The sequence below is a fragment of the Jaculus jaculus genome, chromosome X, assembly GCF_020740685.1.
Source record: "Jaculus jaculus isolate mJacJac1 chromosome X, mJacJac1.mat.Y.cur, whole genome shotgun sequence".
Classification (NCBI taxonomy): Eukaryota; Metazoa; Chordata; class Mammalia; order Rodentia; family Dipodidae; genus Jaculus; species Jaculus jaculus.
The window spans coordinates 48367039-48387744 of NC_059125.1; the positions used below are offsets into that span (position 1 = coordinate 48367039).

At 38.8% G+C, this 20706-nt stretch overlaps 1 protein-coding gene across 2 annotated transcripts in view; it reads right to left on the reverse strand.

The window, feature by feature from the left end:
• Positions 1 to 20706, reverse strand: part of Slc9a7 (solute carrier family 9 member A7) — a 174943-nt gene that overhangs the window by 25757 nt on the left and 128480 nt on the right. Inside the window, exons 12-13 of one of the 2 annotated variants that reach the window (XM_045140358.1) lie at positions 19606 to 19759; positions 5030 to 5089 (exon numbers count right to left, since the gene is read on the reverse strand). In XM_045140358.1, the coding sequence (XP_044996293.1) occupies positions 5030 to 5089; positions 19606 to 19759 (214 nt within the window). The remainder of the gene's footprint in view (positions 1 to 5029; positions 5090 to 19605; positions 19760 to 20706) is intronic. The other variant, XM_045140359.1, reaches the window with a different exon arrangement.

Below are 20706 nucleotides of genomic sequence, written 5' to 3' on the forward strand. Positions count from 1 at the left end.
GATGTTGAAAGAGGTATAACAGCTTCTGTAAGAGCTTCCACTTCTGTAAAGATAACAACAAGCTGACTTTATGAGCCCAGATGAAACAGGCCCATGGACAGGGGAGAAATACTTCAGTGTGTCTTATACTATCATGAATTAAATAAAATCAAATATAGTTAAGATCTGCCAAATAAAATTTAGCCCCTCTATTCCTGTATTCTCTATTATAAGACAATAACTTGTATTTTTGGTAATATATGTCTTATTATATAGCTCTGGTCTGAAATTTACTATATATCATCATTGCAGCCTCAAACTTGTGGAAATCTTCATGTCTCTGACTCCTGAATGCTGGGATTACAGGTATGGGTCACTATACCTAGAAAAACTTCAAATAAATTCTGCTCTAAAAGAAGTACTTATCAAGACTATGTTTGGACAATTTTCATTCAGGTCCTAGAAACATAAGTGGAATTTACCCATTCATCTCAGGTCCATGTGACTAGGCCAAAATTCCAAACACAGCCTAAGTCATGCAGTTAAAACATTTCATGGTGAACTCGTGAAACTATGGCCATTCTAATCTCATCCCAAGCCTGTGAGGTTTGACCTTTTGTTCTCAGGAAAACTGAGAGAAGTTCTAAGATCTGTATCATACACTAGAACTTTCTGTAATGATGTCAGAGTTCTCTACCTACATTGTCCAATATGGTACCCATTAGGCACATGTGGCCACTGAGCGCTTATAATAAGAGTGAGGAGCTGCATCTTACAAGTTAGCTCTTTAGCTAATTAAAATGGAAATAGCTACATGTGCAGTGTGGACAATGAACAGTGCAGATCCTAGAAAAAAGTACCAAAGCAACAACTACTTGCTAATTTTTTGATTTCTTAGTAAAAACACCCAAATTTCTGTTTGGCTCCTGGAACAGAACTCCAAATACTATAAATATTAAATAAAATTTTGCTTGAACTGATTCATTACTTATCAGTATATAAAATACAATTCAATTTCTTTTTCAGAGAATTTAAACTTTTATAAATGAAAGAATTAGGAAATCTTCATTTTTATCCTTAGTGCAATCACTGTTTAAAGTAAGGTTTATAAATAAATGATTCTACTACTATATTATTGGGAATCTGGCCATCTGCATGGTGTCAAAAGATAAGTGTATGGATAACTTGAGATCACTATACAATCCAAACCGAAGGACTGAATGGAACATCACTAACAATGAATATCCTGACTATCTGTGAATCCTGATAGGATACAACAAAAAATGTACAGCATCACTTTTATGATATTTTTTGACAAAAGTAATTATTTACTTCTAGGAAGGATGAAAATATCAGCAAAATCCCAACTATGCGATATTTTGTTAAATAACAATACTGAATACTTTAAACAAAGTCATGAGACCTCAGAAATGGAGTGGCTTGTCCTGGAACAAAGAACCCTAAACATACATGACAATCAACAAAAACTTCTATTGGATTCTATGTGTAAAATTTTTAATGTCATTTTTCCCAAATGGGTTCACCTAAAATGTTTAGGAACAGTGAGTCAGGGCATCAGCAAAGTACTCTGAAGTATTCTTTTTTCATTTTAAAAAATATTTTTATTATTTATTTGCAAGAAGAAACAGAGGGAAGAAGAGAGAGAAAGAGAGAAGGGGGGGGAGAAGAAGAGAGAAAAGAGAAAAGGGCACAGCAGGTCTTCTGCCACTGTAAACAAACTCTAGACACATGCATCACTTTGTGCATCTGGCTTTATGTAGATACTGAGGCATCAAAGCCAGTCCATTTGGGTTTTGAAAGAAAGAACCTTAAACTCTGAACCATCATCTCTCCAGCCCCCTCTAAAGTATTTTGAAGTAGAAGAGCATGATAAAAAGTAAAAGGCAAAAATAATCCCCCAAATGTTATTAAGTGGTAAATCCAGGCTAGTTACGTGAATATTCATTGTTCCATCCTTGCCCTCCCCTGTTTTTTTTTTTTTCCAGTTTTAAAACTTTCACAATTATAAAGAAAATACTTAATTATATCCTTGGTAAAAACAAAAATTCAAAAAACATGTCAGACTGTTTTCCTATTACTATAATTTAATCTAATTAACTCCTATTGATGATTCATGAGCTTTAGTATTTCAGGGTTTGAAAAACCACAAACTGTAAAGATTCATGACGAACATAGGGTGCTATCACAGATAAACAAAGGGAATAAGAAAATGCAAATTCTAATAATTTTTGAGTTTTCTAGATAATTCTGGAAATATTTTATTTAGATTCTGTCTTCTAAAAGTAAAGGGCAAAAAAAACCCTGCTAGTTAACTTGGACATAGCTCATCAAACTCCAACCAATGCATTCATATTCAGATCTGGTTGTGCAATTCCCTGGAAACTTGGAGTTCTGGAGATAGTTGTATTCAACAACCCTTTTCCTTGATTTTATCATCCATATGTGTGGAAGTTCTAACCTTTGTTGTGGACACTTGCTATCAACCTTGTGGCTGACATGTAACACCAACTCCAGATAGCACCGAGCTTGAAAGTAGTGCCTGGGTCCTCCTACAGTCAGAGTAATTGGGGATTGTTCATGGGGTCTCATGGAGGTCCTAACTACTAGCATTAAGCACTTAGTAGAAGAATTTAAGTAAGGGGCACTTTTTAAAAAAAATAATTTTGTTCATTATTTATTTATTCATTTGAGAGCGACAGACACAGAGAGAAAGACAGATAGAGGGGGAGAGAGAGAATGGGCGCGCCAGGGCTTCCAGCCTCTGCAAACGAACTCCAGACGCGTTCATCTGGCTAACGTGGGACCTGGGAAACCGAGCCTCGAACCGGGGTCCTTAGGCTTCACAGGCAAGCGCTTAACCGCTAAGCCATCTGTCCAGCCCAAGAAAGGGGCACTTTTTAGAAGAACAATTCAAGAAGGAGAAATACAGACCTGATTCTCTGCTTTGTCTCAGCCCAAAAGAAAACAGACCAGTGGCTATGAGACAGAAAAGATGTTCTGCAATGTTTTCCCTGTTTAAGGCTGTTTACTTTGTGGTGACTTAATAATTACTTTTCTAGTATGCTTAAGGGCCCCTTGGATCAATCCCCAAGGATGACACAGTACCTTGGGTTCCCTACAAAAGGCTCCACCCTTGGGGCAGAGCCCAGAATCAAACTGGTCTCTGGGAATGGGAGGTAAATCGAGGGGTTAGTGTTCAGAGTGGCACTAGGCAGCAAGAAAGAGCAGACAGAGCACTGCAAATTGAAAGCCACAGAAGACTTGACTAGAAAACAACTGTCTGAAATTCCAGAGTTTCAGGCAACTGTCTTCCACTCCTGACCTGCTACAAAGATTTTGATCTGAGATACTATACAAATGTGGAACTTTCTGTGATATTTTATTATGTCACATTTTAGCATTCTCCTGATACATCGAGGTTGAGTTCAATAGAATACATACAACAGTCTTTCCTTCCAGAATGAACTGAATTATTCTTTTTGCCATGAAGAATAAGACAAATGAAGAAATCCCATACCAAATGAGAAAATGCAGAATCAAATGTGTTCATTCTAAAATGGATAAATATCAAAAACTTAATAACTTCCCTTCTGGTATAATACTTTGTCCACTTTAGTTAACAGATAAAATATCATGAAATTTTAGAAGTATTCTATTTTAATCAATAAATGTTTTTGGTAATAATAAAAATTAAACTCAATGCCACATATATGTTAAATATGTGCCCCAGTCATCAATATTTTTTAAACTAGAATAGTCAGGACTCTGAGTAATTTATTGGCTTCTGAGATACATTCTTTCAATTAAAAGCTTGAGCACCAAATCATAATCTCTAATGTCCCAAGTGTAATAACACAGCCTAAAAGATCTACCTCCTTAAAGGTGGTATGCTTTGAGGGAAAATATTTCTCTGTAACTTTACTCGTACCTAAAGTCAAGTCTTCAGAAATAAACTGTGTGTGTGTACAGGAGGAAATAAGAAACATGAACCAGGGCTGGAGAGATGGCTCAGCGGTTAAGTGCTTGCCTGTGAAGCCTAAGGACGCCGGTTCGAGGCTCGGTTCCCCAGGTCCCACATTAGCCAGATGCACAAGGGGGTGCACATGTCTGGAGTTCATTTGCAGTGGCTGGAGGCCCTGGTGCGCCCATTCTCTCTATCTTTCTGCCTTTCTCTCTGTGTCTGTTGCTCTTAAATAAATAAAAGTAAAACAAAAAAAATTTTTAAAAAAGAAACATGAACAAAATGAACTATTTAAATACTTCAATTAATGTCATGCATATCATTATTATGTTCATCTGGACCATGGTATCCCAACACCAATACCTCATTACAACTATTTCTCCTTTCACCCTGTCCTTGGGGAGTTAAATTAGTAGAACAGAGTTCAAGCCTAATTTGCATTGGGTACATAAACCATCAGATCAAACCAGGAAGAAAACATGTCAGAAACAGATCCAGAAAGGAACAGAGGAAGCTCAAGTTTACCACCCTTAAGCACAACTACTTTGTAAACTTGAATGTACACTGATAAACTGCATTACAGAATTTTTATCCCTTTTTTAAAAAAATGTTCTCATCTGAATTATCAGGAAAAAGTACAAATATATACTTAAAAAAATCACAATACAACTGTCATTTAATTAATATGCTATATGATATGCCCCTGTCAATGCTGACATATGAAATTCTAGTCCTCTGCATGAGTTACAAGCCCTACTAACTAGATCACAAGCAGCATTTTATGGAAAAAGTATCCATGGCTCTAAAAATGAGCTCAGTGGTACCTCAGAGGTTGGTGTTGAAAACACATGGTCCACAATGTGGGGGAAGGGGAAGAATCCCAAGAGCAGCGGCACACCAATCAATGCAGAGAAAGGACAGAAGGAATGGTTAGAACTCATTAACCTGTGCGAAGGTTGGTGCACTTGGCAAGGAAGAATCAACCAGCATCAAAAGAAATATCTCTTGTTAGAAGGAAGAGGAAAGCAAGGCTCAGTTAATTGTTTTATGAGAATGCTCTTGTGTCACCTGAAGTACTGCCAGCCGTGTTCTTTCTGGTCCTCTTCAGAAAGCTCCTCCACACCAACTCTGGGCAGCAGAAGAAGGGATCGTAAGTATGATGGGGACAACAGCCATGCCAGGAGCTCTGGGCTCCTGACCTGGATCATGTCCATGAAAATGGCTGTCTCAATAGAAATCCATACCACTCTGTTTTTTTCAGTCAGGGATTGGAATGACACCCTGAGCCTTGAGCACAGTAGACAAGTCCTGACCACTGAGCTGCATAATGATCTTCAGTTTTTCCCAATCTCTAAAACCTAAGAGGCAGACGGGCTGCCAAATGTAAAACAACAATGTTAGGAGCCAGGTCAAATGAAGACCATTTAGGAATGAAACTAAGTCTCTAAATATACTATATGCTACATACAATATACTATGATACTGTAATATACATAGGAATAAATACACCACATACAAAATGAATTCATATAAATTTGGGGGGGATTCATCGGTTTCATAAAGCAAGAAAAAGTCCATACAAAAAATACAAAACAAAGTTAATTGTTGTTAAGCAATGAATATATGAATTTATATTTACACATATATGACAGAAAGAACAAATCCCACTATATTATTGAAAAACAACAATATTTAGAAGACAAAGATGGCCACCTTTTCTAGACAAGCAAACCACACTGTCCAAAGCTCCAACCTGAATTCCAGGAACCCAACTTCAGTTACTTTCTTTTCTTTGTGGCCTCTGACTTGACATAGCCTTTCACCTTCTTTAATTATTTCTAGATTACTCAAAGTGAATTGAACTTTGCCATAATGTCAGAGAAGGGTTTTGCAAATCCAGTATTATGGACATTTGAGACCATATTAATCCTCTGTTGGGGGGTCTAATGTTCTGTACACTATAGGATATTATTATCCCTGCCTTTTACCCACAAGATACCATAACAGCACCCCCTTTTTAAAATATTTATTTTTTATTTATTTATTTGAGAGTGATAGAGAAAGAGGCATATAGGCAGAAAAAGAATGGGTGCACCAGGGCCTCCAGCCACTGTAAACAAACTCCAGATGCATGTGCCACATTGTGCATATGAATTATGTGGGTCCTGGGGAATCAAGCCTCAAACCAGGGTCCTTAGGCTTCACAGGCAAACGTTAAGCCATCTCTCCAGCCCCCCAGCACTCCCTTTTGCCCCAGGTTAGGGCATCCAAAAGTTCTCTAGTTCTAGTTCTACTGTTATTTAGGTGATTGGAATAATAGTAATAACATACTATTATACAATAAAATATTATTTTTATTTTTTTTATTTTAGAGATGGGGGAGAAGAGAAAGAAAATTGGCCCACCAGGGCCTTAGCCACTGCATTCAAACTCCGGACACTTGCACCACCTAGTGGGCACGTGTGACTTTGTGCTTGCCTCACCTTTGTGCATCTGGCTTACTTGGGATATGGATATAGCAGCTAAAATATAATAAATGTTTACCATGTATCAAAGAGCATTTTGTTTTGTTTTGGTTTTGGTTTTTCAAGGTAGTGTTTTGTCGGGAGCCATAGAGCAAAAGCCTCTCCATTTTGCCTGGGCCTGCTCATTACTCATTACTCAGAAAGCTGGTCCATCCAGCTTTCTGTAAGGTACTTCTGGAACCGGTCAGCAGACTGCTTACAGAATCATATCTTTTGCAAAAGGCCAGTTTATGGTCAGGATGTGAAGCCTGGTGCAGTCAGGATGTTAAGCCAGTTGGGCAAGATTAGATGAACACCTAATTACATCCCTTCTAGGTTTCCTGACAACTCCTTGCCCTGGCCATGTCCCCTTCCCCCTACAACCCTATATAAACCTACATGTAAGAATAAACTCTCAAGGCCATGACAAACATCTAGCATGGTCTCCCTCTTGTGTCTGTTTGCCTTCTTTCATTCAGGTTAATTTTCACCTCGCTTCTTTGTTCGACTCCCCGCTGGCCGGGGCAGTGTTTCACTGTAGTCCAGGCTGACCTGGAATTCACTATGTAGTCTCAGGGTGGCCTTGAACTCATGGCAATCCTACCTCTTGCCTCCCAAGTGCTGGGACTAAAGGTGTGTGACACTGCACCTGGCTCAAAGGGCATATTTTTTGAGGCATGGTTTCACTCTAGTCAAGACTGACTTGGAATTTATTCTATAACCTAGGATAGCATCAAACTCTTGGCAATACTCCTTCCTTAGCTTCCCAAGTGCTGGGATTAAGGCATGAGCCACCACACCCAGCTCAGAGAACATATATAATGAAAGAATATTTTTTTTGTCTTTCTGATGTAATGTTGGGGATGGACCCAGGGCATGACACATGTTAGGCAAGTGTGCTACCACCGAGCATCACTCTCATCTCCCAGTTAGAGAATTCTTCACCACATTTACTAGTAACTACATTTTTATCATCACACTATGACTGTCCTTATTTAAGTCATGAGGCAACTGAGAATTAGAGGTAAAATGAGTTATCCAAGGTCACAAAGGTACAAATGGTAGAGACATAATTCCAACTTAGGCTCTTGGACCCTAGGACCTCAGATCTTCCCCTTATAACACTTTAAGTACAGGGTAGCATCTTCAAAAAATATCTAAGCCAGGCATGGTGGTGCACACCCAGCACTTGGGAGGCAGAGGTAGGAGGATCACTGTGAGTTCAAGGCCACATTGAGACTACATAGTGAATTCCAGGTCAGCCTGGGCTAGAGTGAAACCCTTCCTTGAAACCCCCTCCACAAAAAACTAGTTCCAAATGCTATCAATGAAGAGCTCAGGGCTTCTCCCCACCTTGATTCCTTACATAATCTTATAAAAATAAAAATACTTCATTATAAATTATTTTGCTTTATGTGTGTGTATGCACATGTATGTTATGTGAGTGAGTATGATGTATGCATGCATATGTGTATACTGATGAGTACACAGTGTTCACTCATCCAGAGGCTAGTGAAGAATGCCAAGTGTATTCCTCTATCACTCTTCCAGAGTCTCTACCTGGGGCTGCCATTTGTTTTCAATCAGAGCCTCAGAGAATCAAGCCTCTGTGATTCTCCTGCCTCAGTGCTGGGTTTATAGGAGTGCCTGGCTACTCTCAGATTTTTACATGGTTGCTGGGGGTTGAACTCAGGTCTTCATGCTTGTACAGAAAGCACTCTTACCTGCTGATATAGCTTTCCAGGCCCTTTATCAGTATAGCAGAATTAATACCAAACAAACTGTTCTTCCTTACCCTTGAATGACACTACTGCCTTGTGGGATTGAAGGTTATCTGTTTATTTGGCTCGTTCAATATGTAGCCTTGTACTGTCTTCCCACCCCATTATCACTACCACTTCATGTCTGTACTTTAGAGAGGGGATTCCAAGACGACAACCACCATGCAACCACAATGTACTAAGGGCACATACAAGGCTCATATTTCTGAAATGATTCCATGATCATTGCTACCAAATTATGTCCTTTGTGAATAACAGCACTTACTCAAGAGACTAAGAAAAATGTGTAATTGTCTATTAATTTAAAAATTGGAGCTGTAGAGATTGATTAGTGGTTAAGACACTTGCCTACAAAGCCAAAGGACTCAGGTTCAACTCCTCATGACCCACGTAAGCCAGATACACAAGTATGTTCATGTATTTGGAGTTTGTTTGCAGCTTCTGGAGGCCCATTTTCTTTCTTTCTTTTTTTTCTTTCTTTCTGTCTCTTTCTCTCTCTCTCTTCCTCCCACCTCCGCCTCTCTCAAATAAATAAGTAAAAATTAAATATTTTTAATTTAACATTTATTTATTTATATTTACAAGAAAAAGAGAGGGGGGGGGAGAGAGAGAGAATATGGGCATACCAGGGCCTCTTGCCACTTCAAATGAACTCCAGACACATGCACCAATTTGTGCATCTGATTTAATATGGATACTGTGGAATAAAACCCAGGCCATTAGACTCTGGAAACAACTAGCCATCTCTCCAGCCCCCAAACTGAACATTTTTCTATTATGTTTTAAAATATTTTTAATGTTTTATTATTATTAACCATGTTTTGTATGGATACAGCATGTGTTGGTACCCTCTTTTCCCTTGTCCCTGCCCCCATTCCACCAGGGACGTTCCTCAGTGGGGTTGCAGGCATTCCCCATGGGGTTGTGGTTAATACATGGTGAGAGAAGCAGTCACTTATTTTGGGGGGAGGGAATGTCTCTGGCATGATGTCTCAACCTGAGGCTCTTACAATTTTTCCATCCCCTCTTCTGCAAAATTTCCTGAGCTGACGTGGGTGAGTTTTAAGACTACTTTAGTGATAAGTAAAAGGGAAGTTAGAAAAAAAAAAATCAATGAAATAGAATAGTTGTTTCTTTGAAAATATCAACAAAATTGACACAGTTCTAGCAAAACTGGCATACTTTTAGCATAACTGAAAACAGTGAACATGTACATTATCAGGAATGAAATATCACAAAACACCAGGAAGAAAACAGTACTCCTCACTGTAGACCCCCTGGAAATCTAAAGAACAACTGGAATGCTATGAACAACATAACATGAAAATTTACATGAAATTATTAATTTAATAAACTGTTACAACTTATCCAATAAGAAATATACAATCTGAATAGCTTTACAATTATATACTTAAAAATTCCTGGCTGGATGTGGTGGAGCACAAGTTTAATTCCAGCATTTGGGAGGCAGAGGTAGAAGGATCTCTGAATTCAAGGCCAGCTTGAGGCTACAGAGTGAGTTTCAGGTTAGCTTGAGCTAGAGTGAGACCCCACCTTAAAAATTTTCCAGAAAAATGTCTCCAAGCCTAGATAGTTCCACTGGAGAACTCTAGAAGAAGGGTTGAGAAAATAAAACCAATTCTATAAAATATCTTCTAGAAAACAGAAGAGCACAGAATATATTCTAATTCATGTTGTGAGGCCACATAACCCTGATACCAAAACCAGACAAATGAGTGCAGAAGAAATACTTCTCATGAACAGACATTAAAAAAACTTAACACATTTGCTATAGAGTTTAGCAATATGTAAAATAATACATCATAACCAAATAGGGTTTATTTTATAGAAACAAGACTGGTTCAGTATTTGGAAATTAGTCAATAAATCTACCATAGAAAAGGGTTAAATAAAAAATATTATGATTGCGGGCTGGAGAGATGGCTTAGCGGTTAAGTGCTTGCCTGTGAAGCCTAAGGACCCCGGTTTGAGGCTCGGTTCCCCAGGTCCCACGTTAGCCAGATGCACAAGGGGGCGCACGCGTCTGGAGTTCGTTTGCAGTGGCTGGAAGCCCTGGCGCACCCATTCTCTCTCTCTCCCTCTATCTGTCTTTCTCTCTGTGTCTGTCGCTCTCAAATAAATAAATTTAAAAAAATATTATGATTGTATCAATGGGTACAGAAAATTTAGTTGACAAAATTCAATACCTATTCATTAGAAAAAATTGAGGAAATCAACAAAAGATCAAAATTTCATCTACCAGATAATGAATATCTATAAAAACCCTATGGCTAATATGATACCTAGTGGTAAAAGAATGAATGGTTCATTCTTATTGATGGAAACAAGGCAAGGCTGTCCACTTGCTGCTCTTATTAAATATAGCACTGAAAGTCAGCCACAGCAGTAAGTCAGGAAAAGAAAATGCACTGGTTAGAGACAATGAAGTGAAACCATCTCTATTTGCATGATATGCTAGTCTATGTAAAAAAAAAAAAAAAATCCCCAAAAAATCTACAGAAAAAAGCAACCCCCCACCAATACCCTTCTTAAAACTAATAAATATAATCAGCAAGGTGATATAGTATAAGATCCAACAAAACATGTGCAGGCTCTGTATGTTAAAAATAACAAAATAGCAAATAAAGAAATCAAACAAGGTTAAATAAATGGATAAACCTACTACATTCATGTACTGGAAGATACAACATAATGAAAATATCAATCTCCATAAACTCAGATTAGGTTTGATGCAATTCTTATGAAAATTCCAGAAATCTTTTTATTTAATTTCTGAGTTAGGGTCTTTCCAGGTAGCTTTGAACTCCTGCCTCAACCTGGTAAGAGCCAGTATTATAGGCATGCACCACTATGTTTGACTACACAATGATTTCCTTTTAGATATAGGTAAACTTATTCTAAAATTCATATAGACCAGAACTAGAATAACAATAAAAGAAGAGTATGGAAAGAATTTGTCTATCTGATGCCAAAATATACTGTGTAATTACAGAAGGGTAAGTCAATGGAGCAGAACAGAAGCAGACTCCCCTGTATACAGATAACTGAATTCTGACAAATGAGCAAAAGTAATTCTATGGAATAAGGATAGTTTTCCTAACCATACTAGAACAATTATATACCTATAGGCAAATAAAATATAATATTACATCTCACAAAAAAATTAACCAAGAAAAATAAAAGATAAACCAGGCATGGTGGCACATGCCTTGAATCCCAACACTTGGGAGGCAGAGGTAGGAGGATTGCCTGAGACTATATAGTGAATTCCAGGTAAGCCTGAGGTAGAATGAGACTCTACCTAAGAAAAATAAAAGATTTTACATTACACATCAAACTTGAAATTTATACTCTATGACTCTACTAAAAAGAATACAAGAGAAGTTACAGACTATGAGAAAATGTCTATTTATAAACCATATATCTGACAATATACTAGTATCTAGAACAAAGAAATCTCAAACAAAAAGACAATCTAATTAGAAGATAGGCAAAGGACAGATATGTCATGAAAGAAGACATATGTATGAAAATCAAGCACATGAAGAGATGTTCAACATTGGTGGCCATTACAGAGATGAAAATCAAGCCTTTAAAGAGAGATTCCCATATATCTATTAGAATAGCCAGAATGAAAAGCACCAAGCACTGATGAGGATGCCAAGAAACTCAATCCCTCACATACTATTAGTGGAAATGTGAACTAATACATTTGCTCTAGAAAACTGTTTAGCAATTTCATAGAAAACTAAATACCCATTTGCCATCTCATCTAGCTCTCATACTCCTGGACACATATCTTAGAGACACTCATTTAAAAAAAAAAAACTTATCAGGCTGGAGAGATGGCTTAGCGATTAAGGCATTTTGCCTGTGAAACCTAAAGGATTCATGCTCAACTCTCCAGGTCCCCCATAAGCCAGACACACAAGGTGACTCAAGCAAGCAAGGTTACACATGCTCACAAGGTGCTGCACACATCTGGAGTTCAATTACAGTGGCTGGAGACCCTGGCATCCCAATTCATTCATTCATTATCTCTCTCTCTCTTTCACTCTCTCATTAAAACATTATTTAAAAAGAAAAAATATCCACAAATACTCGCAGTATCTTTATTTATAATGGCCACTAAACTAGAAACTACTAAAAACGTACTTCAAGGTATGAATTTTCATGCCAAAGAGTATTGTTCAGACATTTAAAAAAGGAAAAACAATATATTGATATGCACAACAGCCTACATGGAGCTCCAAGACATTATGCTGAATAGGGAAAAAAGACAATCTCAAAAGATCATATACCAAATGATTCAATTTATATAATATTCTTGAAATGACAAACAAAACTGTAGGGGTGGAGAACAAATTAGAGGTTGCCAGGGGTTAGGGATAGTAGGAGGTAAAAAGAACAATGTGACACATGGGACAGATCTAGGGACATCTTGATGGAACAGTTTTGTATTTTGAATGTAGTGGTGCTTATGCAAATCTATACGTAACAAGACAGCATAGACCTCCACACACATTAAACCCATGCCAGCTCCTGGTTGGGATACTGTACAACTGCATAAGATGGAGCTATTGGGAAACCTCATAGGATCACTCAGTCTTACTCTCATAACTTCCTATAAATCTGTAACTATTTCAAAATAAGATTTATGTTTTACAACTTTTGTGCTCTGAAATCTGACTCGCACATGAAAGAAACTTAATAGAGGCTTTGTAAACTTTGACAATTTCAAAAAATTTGCACTACCAAAAAAGAGTGATGAAAACAGAACAATCTTTTTTAAAATAATAATAACCAAAAACTTTCGATACTCATGCTAGAAAAAAGACTAAATTTTTATGCTCTATGTTGTACGTAATATTGCAAAATTGTATGAAGAAGAAATAAATAAATTAGGCAGATCCAAAGGTAAGAAAAAAGTGTTACAGGTTAGCTATCTTTTATCTGACATGCTTGAGACTAGAAGTGCTTTACATCTGAAAAGTTTCTTTAAAAACATTCCTATCGGGCTGGAGAGATGGCATAGCAGTTAAGCGCTTGCCTGTGAAGCCTATGGACCCCGGTTCGAGGCTCGGTTCCCCAGGTCCCACGTTAGCCAGATGCACAAGGGGGCGCACGCGTCTGGAGTTCGTCTGCAGTAGCTAGAAGCCCTGGCGCGCCCATTCTCTCTCTCACTCTCAATCTGCCTCTTTCTCTCTCTGTCACTCTCAAATAATCAAATAAATAAATAAAAATCTTTAAAAAAAAAAAAACATTACTATCAACTTTACCAGTTGGGCATCTTTAATCTGAAAATCCAAAGTATTCCAAAATCCGAAGTCTTCTAAGTGTCATGGTACTCAAAATGCTTTAGACTTTAGAGTATTTCAGATTTAAGATTTTTGTTTAAACTAGGGATACTCATTTATAAAGAGAAAATTATGATTTTGTCTATGATATTTGTATTTATTGCAAGCTCTTAAAATTTTTAAACAGATTATAATTTCTGATTCTGTTCAGAAAAACTCACATTTATATATTCAGAGAATATATACCTTGTACTTATACCTGATTTTGTATAAGCAATTTAAAGTTGCTCCCTGAATTATTGAAAAGGTCCAGTTCTCTCAGAATCTGCTGCTGTACTCAAGTACTCTCATAAGGGATAAAAATAAAGACTTTAATAATGATGTACCAAGATCTTAACTCACCACCATAGAACCGAGAATGAAAGCTAGAGATGAAATCCAAGGCCTCATGTATGCTAGGCAAAAGCTCTGCCACTGAGGCATATTCCCATTATGTAATCTCTTTAAGTCTTGTTTCCTTGTCCATGGAAAATTTATATTATCAGAATATATGCATGAGTATATAATTGGCTATTTGAAAATGCCAACACAATACAGTCATTCCTCAGATTGGTTTCAACAGAACCCCTCTTTGTGGTTAACCAAGTCTGAAATGCTCAAGTTCCTTACATCACATGGGGTAGTATTTTCATAGAACCTAAGCCCATCATCTCAGATACTTTAAATCATCTCTAGATGATTTATGATACTATAACATAAATGATATATAAGTAGGTGCAGTAGTGTATGGTTCAGAAAAATACAAGAAAAAAGTCTATATGCTAAGTATAGAAGCCTTTTTTTCTGAATATTTTCAATCTGTGGTTGACTGAAATCCCAGATGCATAGCCTGTTGCTCTGGGTGGATGACTGCATACAGAAAGCAATGAGAACAGAGCACCTAGTACATAATGAGGAGTCAGAAAAGGACTCCTAGAGCAGGAACTGTTGGTTGTCTGTTCAATAGCCATTCTCAGTTCCTATAAGCTCCCAACTTAGTATTAGGTATTATGTCCTCAAGGAAAGCTGCCCACACACTTTGCATTGGGTAGGACTGTTTTAATGGCCATGCTTCTGAAAGATCATCAGAAGTACAACCATTCCCTCCTCACTCATTTTCTCTCCCTCTCTCTCTCTCTCTCTCTCTCTCTGTACAAATAAATAAAAGTCTTTTAAATGGAGGCTGGAAAGATAGCTCATAGTTAAAGACAATTGCTTGCAAAGCCTACTGGCCTGGCTTCAATTCCCCAGTACCCATTAAAGCCAGATGCACAAAACGGTGCATGCATCTGGAGTTCGTCGGCCACAGTAGGCAGCCCTGGTATACCCATTAACTCATATTCATTCTTCATTCTCTCTCTGCTTGCAAGTAAATAAACACAAATACTTTTAAAAAGAAGTACATGTAGGTCAACCCTCTATTCTCAGTGGAAAATTATTTGGTCATGCATGTTTGGGGAGGTAGAAAATAGCAAGAAAAATACATATGTTTTTATCAGGCCCTGCACAGCCAAGGTACCTACTGAGTAACCAGACAAATAGGAGCAAGAAGTAACCTCAGAGGTCACTAAATGCAAAGATTCTTAACTGTATATAGGCTCAACTTCCTTTCTTGTCTTCATCTTGCTACATAAAACAAAGATGGCACCATTTTACATCTCAAGTTTAAGTCCACAAGGTATAATTGTTTTTCTTCTGGTTTATGTTCTCAAAGATGGACTGTTTTTCTTAATCCAACTCTTAGGATTCATGACAGGAGGTTAAAATTTTAGCCACTCCAGGATCAAGGCTAACATTAATCTTCTACATCTTCCCTCCTTCCCTCTCCCCCCTCCCTCTCTTCTCTCTAACTCTTGTATATTAGTTAACTTTTCCTCATTTTCTTAGTGGGCACTGACCTGTAACTCCCAGTATCAGCAGGTGGCTATCAGCCACAATGAGCTTTTGATCAGAGACCTACAAGGTTTCCTAAAAGACAGACAGATTTCTATCAGAGTACTTGATGACCCACCAAAGGTTAGTGGTAAGACCCTACTGCTGAAGACACCATATGCAGTTGACACGTAAAATGGAGTGGCATGGCTGGAAGCTGGAAGAGAGTCAGTCCCCAGACAGTCAGTGCGTCTAGTGCCAGAAGGTGTTACATGGACGACTGGGGAAAAATGATCAATATCTGTCCAAGCAACTCATGGTCTAACCTACTTAGCAGCAAATAACCTGTTATGATGCCCACACAAGTGCAATAGTGGTACACAGCCATGGTGGGGAACCAACTGCTCTTGATTTGGCTAACTGATCCCCTCAGTGGTATGGGATCCATAGATGTTTCTGGGAAACAAGTCAGAACCATATCCAAACATTAGCCCACTCTCCAATATCAAGCTACCATCAATCATGGGCTACAAGAGGGCCTACACCTATTAAATTCTCTATAAAAAAAAAGTAAGGGTTATCTCATTTGTCCTGGTGCTAACTTACTCTCCGTTGGAGAATCTGCTTCTCTTTTTCAGATAGATGTAGATCCTAAGGAGAGAGCCACCCTATCATACCTTAGAAGGGCCCCGGCTGAAACTAAGAAAAATTGGCGAAACAAGCAAGGGTGCTGTTTTCCTGATGAACCAGATACCAGCATAAGGGGGAAGGAGATCAACACAGAGAAAAATCAACTCCTACCAAATCAGAGAGCAAGAGCCTCAGAGGCCCCCCAACACCTCATCACTGAAGCAGACCAAAAATGAACCCAACATGGCTCAGGGAAATTTTCCGGAAGAGGGGGCGGAAAGAATGTCAGAGCCACATGTTGGGTCATGATATGCAGAGACATTTATCTTACCCATATCTGTGGGCTAACTCCACAATGCATGACCCATATACCTGAACAAGGAGGGGCCAATGGGGAGGGGGTAGGTCACGGATGAGCCTAATAATGGTACCAAACTGACTGTATTTGCTGAATACAAAACTAATTAATAAAAATTTAAAATAAATAAATAAATAAATAATTTTAGCCACTGCAAATTTTATGACACAAGAGTAGTCTTTAGGACAGTAGCCTTCTGACAGGTGGCCAACAAAGTGGATAAGCATATGGAGTCTAACAAGATTGCCAGGGTTTCAATCCACTTAGAGCATTGTGACTTGAGTAATGTTGTTGCTCTGTCACTTAGTTCCCCCAAGTCTAAAATAGAGGTCACAGTACTATGTTGGAAGATAATATTTCATATAGGAATATTATAAAGATTATTATAGGAATGTTATAAAATTATCTTTTGAAATATGTTAGTGATCCAGGTGTGGTGGCAGACGCCTTTAATCCCCACACTCAGGAGGTAGAAGGATTGCCACAAGTTCAAGGCTACCCTGAGACTACATAGTTGAAGCTAGAGTGAAACCCTACCTCAAAAAACAAAAAAAAAGAAATATGTTAGTGACAACTATGATTGGCACCAGTAAGGCCCTACCCTGGCTGAAGCACTAACCCTGAAAAGATGTAGCAAGTAATGAATGGTCAAGCCCTAGACCCTTGCTTATCATTAATATCAAAGTCTCAAATGGAAAAGGCTATTCTCTCAATTCCTAGTTTTTTAGCCTACCTCCAAGAATGGCTGAGACATCCTTGTTTCATTTCCCTTCTCAGAGAAAAGTTTCAGCTGTCTCCTATACTCTACATTCTAGTGGAGAGAAAACAAACTAAAAATCAGCAGGGAAAAACACTGCCACCTTGTGACTATTCAGAGAATAAGTCCTCAAGTGCCTTCTTTAAAAAAAAATATTTATTTGAGAGACTGAGAGAGAGAGGCAGATATATATAGAGAGAGAATGGGCGTGTCAGGGCCTCCAGCCACTGCAAAGGAACTCCAGATGCATGTGCCTCCATGTGCATCTGGCTTTACATGGGTTCTGGGGAATCGAATCTGGGTCCCTTGGCTTTGCAGGAAGTGCCTTAACTGCTAAGCCATTTCTCCAGCCCCACAAGTGCCTCCTTAATGAGCTCACCATCACCCTCAGGGCCCAGGAAGTGCTGTGGCAGACAGGCTTCATTTAATGCTAGGGAAAACTACAGCCCAAAGACAGTGAGGGGTGGTTCTGAAAGCAGAGTCAGAGTTAGGCTGTGGATGTCCTTTTTGACCATAAGACACAGGAGTACAGAGTCTGGAATTCAAATGCTATTTGAAAATCAAACTAAGGGGCTGGAGAGATGACTTAGTGGTTAACACACTGGTCTGCAAAGCCAATGGACCCAGGTTCAATTCCCCAGGACCACATAAGCCAAATACACAAGGTGTGGCATGCTTCTGGAGTTTGTTTGCAGTGGCTGGAGGACCTGGAGCACCCAATCTCTCTCCCTATCTGCCTCTTTCTCTCAACTAAATAAAATAATTTTAAAAAATCAAACTAAGAGGCTGGGCGAATGGGTGTAAACCTGTAATCCCAGCATTAGGTAAGTAGAGGCAGGAGGATATGGAGTTCAAGCCATCTGGCTACATAGGCATTTAAGGCCAGCATGGGACACATGAAATCTTGTTTCAAAAATACAAACAAGGGCTGGAGAGATGGATTAGTGGTTAAGGTGTTTGCCTACAAAGCCTAAGGACCCAGATTCAAATGTCCAGAGCCCATGTAAGCCAGATGCATAAGGTGGTATAAGCGTCTAGAGTCCATATGCAGTGGCTAAGTCCCTGGCATGACAATGTTCTCTCCCCCCCCTCTCTCATATTGAAAAAAAATTAAAAAATTTAAAAAAATACAAACTCAGGTGAGTGTTCCTCTGTCCTGATACAGCTGCAACATCATAGGCCAGGGAGACCATGAGGCTGTAACAGGTGAGGGTCACATAGGAAATGTCATCTTTTTTGTGCATTCAAGCAAAAGGATACATCGCATACAATTTCACAAAGAAGCAAACTCTACTGTCTTTTAAATTTTTGGCTAAGGAGAGATTCTTCAGGAGCTATATTTCAAAGTAACACAAAACACTAGACATCAGTAAGGGCCTACAGGCCTGTTACCTCTTCCTGCCTCTTCTTTAAGATTTTGAATTCTTGCTTTAATGTCACCACTGCCCTAGCGGGATCCAGGCATTTCCAATTTCCTGTGTACAGTGATTAAAATTTTTAACATTTCAGGCTGGAGAGATGGCTTAATGGTTAAGGCGTTTGCCTGCAAAGCAAAGGACCTTGATTGATTCCCCAGGACCCATGTGAGCCAGAGGCATAGGGTGGCGCATGCGTCTGGAGTTCATTTGCAGTGGCTGGAGGCCCTGGCATACACATTCATTTTTTTTTTTTCTCTCTCTCTCCAATAAATAAATAAAAATAAAATATTTTTAAGGTTTTTTTTTTTTTTTTTTTTGAGAGCGACAGACACAGAGAGAAAGACAGATAGAGGGAGAGAGAGAGAATGGGCGCGCCAGGGCTTCCAGCCTCTGCAAACCAACTCCAGACGCGTGCGCCCCCTTGTGCATCTGGCTAACGTGGGACCTGGGAAACCGAGCCTTGAACCGGGGTCCTTAGGCTTCACAGGCAAGCGCTTAACCGCTAAGCCATCTCTCCAGCCCAAAATAAAATATTTTTAATTAATATTTCATTTTTTTCTCCTAGATTTTTTTTTTTTTTTTGATGGTGCTGGGGTTTGAATACAGAGCTTTGTGCTACTTGTCAATATCCAAAGCCCTTCTGCTGGAAAATTCTAATACTTCAAAGACTTTAACTTTTTTTTCGAGGTAGGGTTTCACTCTAACTCAGGCTGACCTAGAAATCACTATGGATTCTCAGGGTGGCCTTGAACTCATGGTGATCCTCCTATCTCTGTCTCCCCAGTGCTGGGATTAAAGGTGTGCGCCACCACGCCCAGATTAAAATTTTCAATTTTTACCCCCCCCCTTGAATAAGACTGAAAAATCCTTCCATGAACTAAGCTGTAGCATACCCTGCGTAGATGCTGATCATTCTCAGTAATGGTGACTTATGAAGACACAAAACTGGCTTTGGTTCCAAACTGACCTTATATTAAGCCATGACAGCATGGGGGTCGTGCCTCCACCAACGATCCAGACAGTGAAGAAAACGATGAGGAGGGTGGTTGTGAACATCATTTGGCGGGCATAGGAGGCTGTGTCACGGATGGCCAAGGCAAACGCCATCGCTCCCCTGAGGCCTGCAGGGACCACAAAGGAAGATCTACTGATAAGGATACGGAAACTGTCTCCTCAAAATCCACTGCTGTACTTGCTAAATCCTCTAGCCTAGCCAAGTATTTTAGGAGGCAAGCTTTTTGAGAAAGAAGAGCCTTAAAGTCATGTGCTCTTCTATTTGAAGTTGTCTTTTGCAAAATCCCTACCTACAATGAGAGAAACACAGTATTCTGTACAGCACATTTTAGAAATACTAATACTCTTACTACTGAAATGAGTCTCCCGATAGTGACTGAAAATCAAAAGGAATAGAAGTAATAACAAATGCAAGTCTGTGACCCAAACGTTAGCCAAATACTACACTGTTAATAGAAATGTAAAACCCAGGATAAGTGCAATTACATCATAAGGCACATTTGTGGAAAACAGGGCACAGGAGTGAAAATACAACCTAACCTGCATCAGGAGTTGATAACTCTTACTGTAAAGGACCAGATTTCAAGCATTTTAGGCTTTGTGGGCCGAAAGGTAAAATCAAGGATTATGTAGGTATTTATGCAAAACACATTGCTACAAATTACCACTGATTTCAAGAAGAACATCATAATAACAACAGAGTCTACTTTGTTTTAATATATGTCCACTAATGAAAAGAATGGACATCTTGGCTGAGTGTGGTGGCATGCGCTTTTAATCCCAGTACTTGGGAGGCAGAGGTAGGAGGATTGCCATGAGTTCAAGGCCACCCTGAGACTACATAGTGAATTCTAGGTCAGCCTGGGCTAGAGTGAGACCCTGCCTTGAAAAACCAAAAGAAAAAAAAAATGGATGTCTTTAGGAAGCATATTTTGCTTCAATGAGTTTTAAAGATTATGTTTCCTATTATTAAATAGGCTGCAAATATTCACCTATAAAAGATTTTAACTGGTAGCAGTATATAACAATGAAGCAGCCATACTTAGCCCAGTGT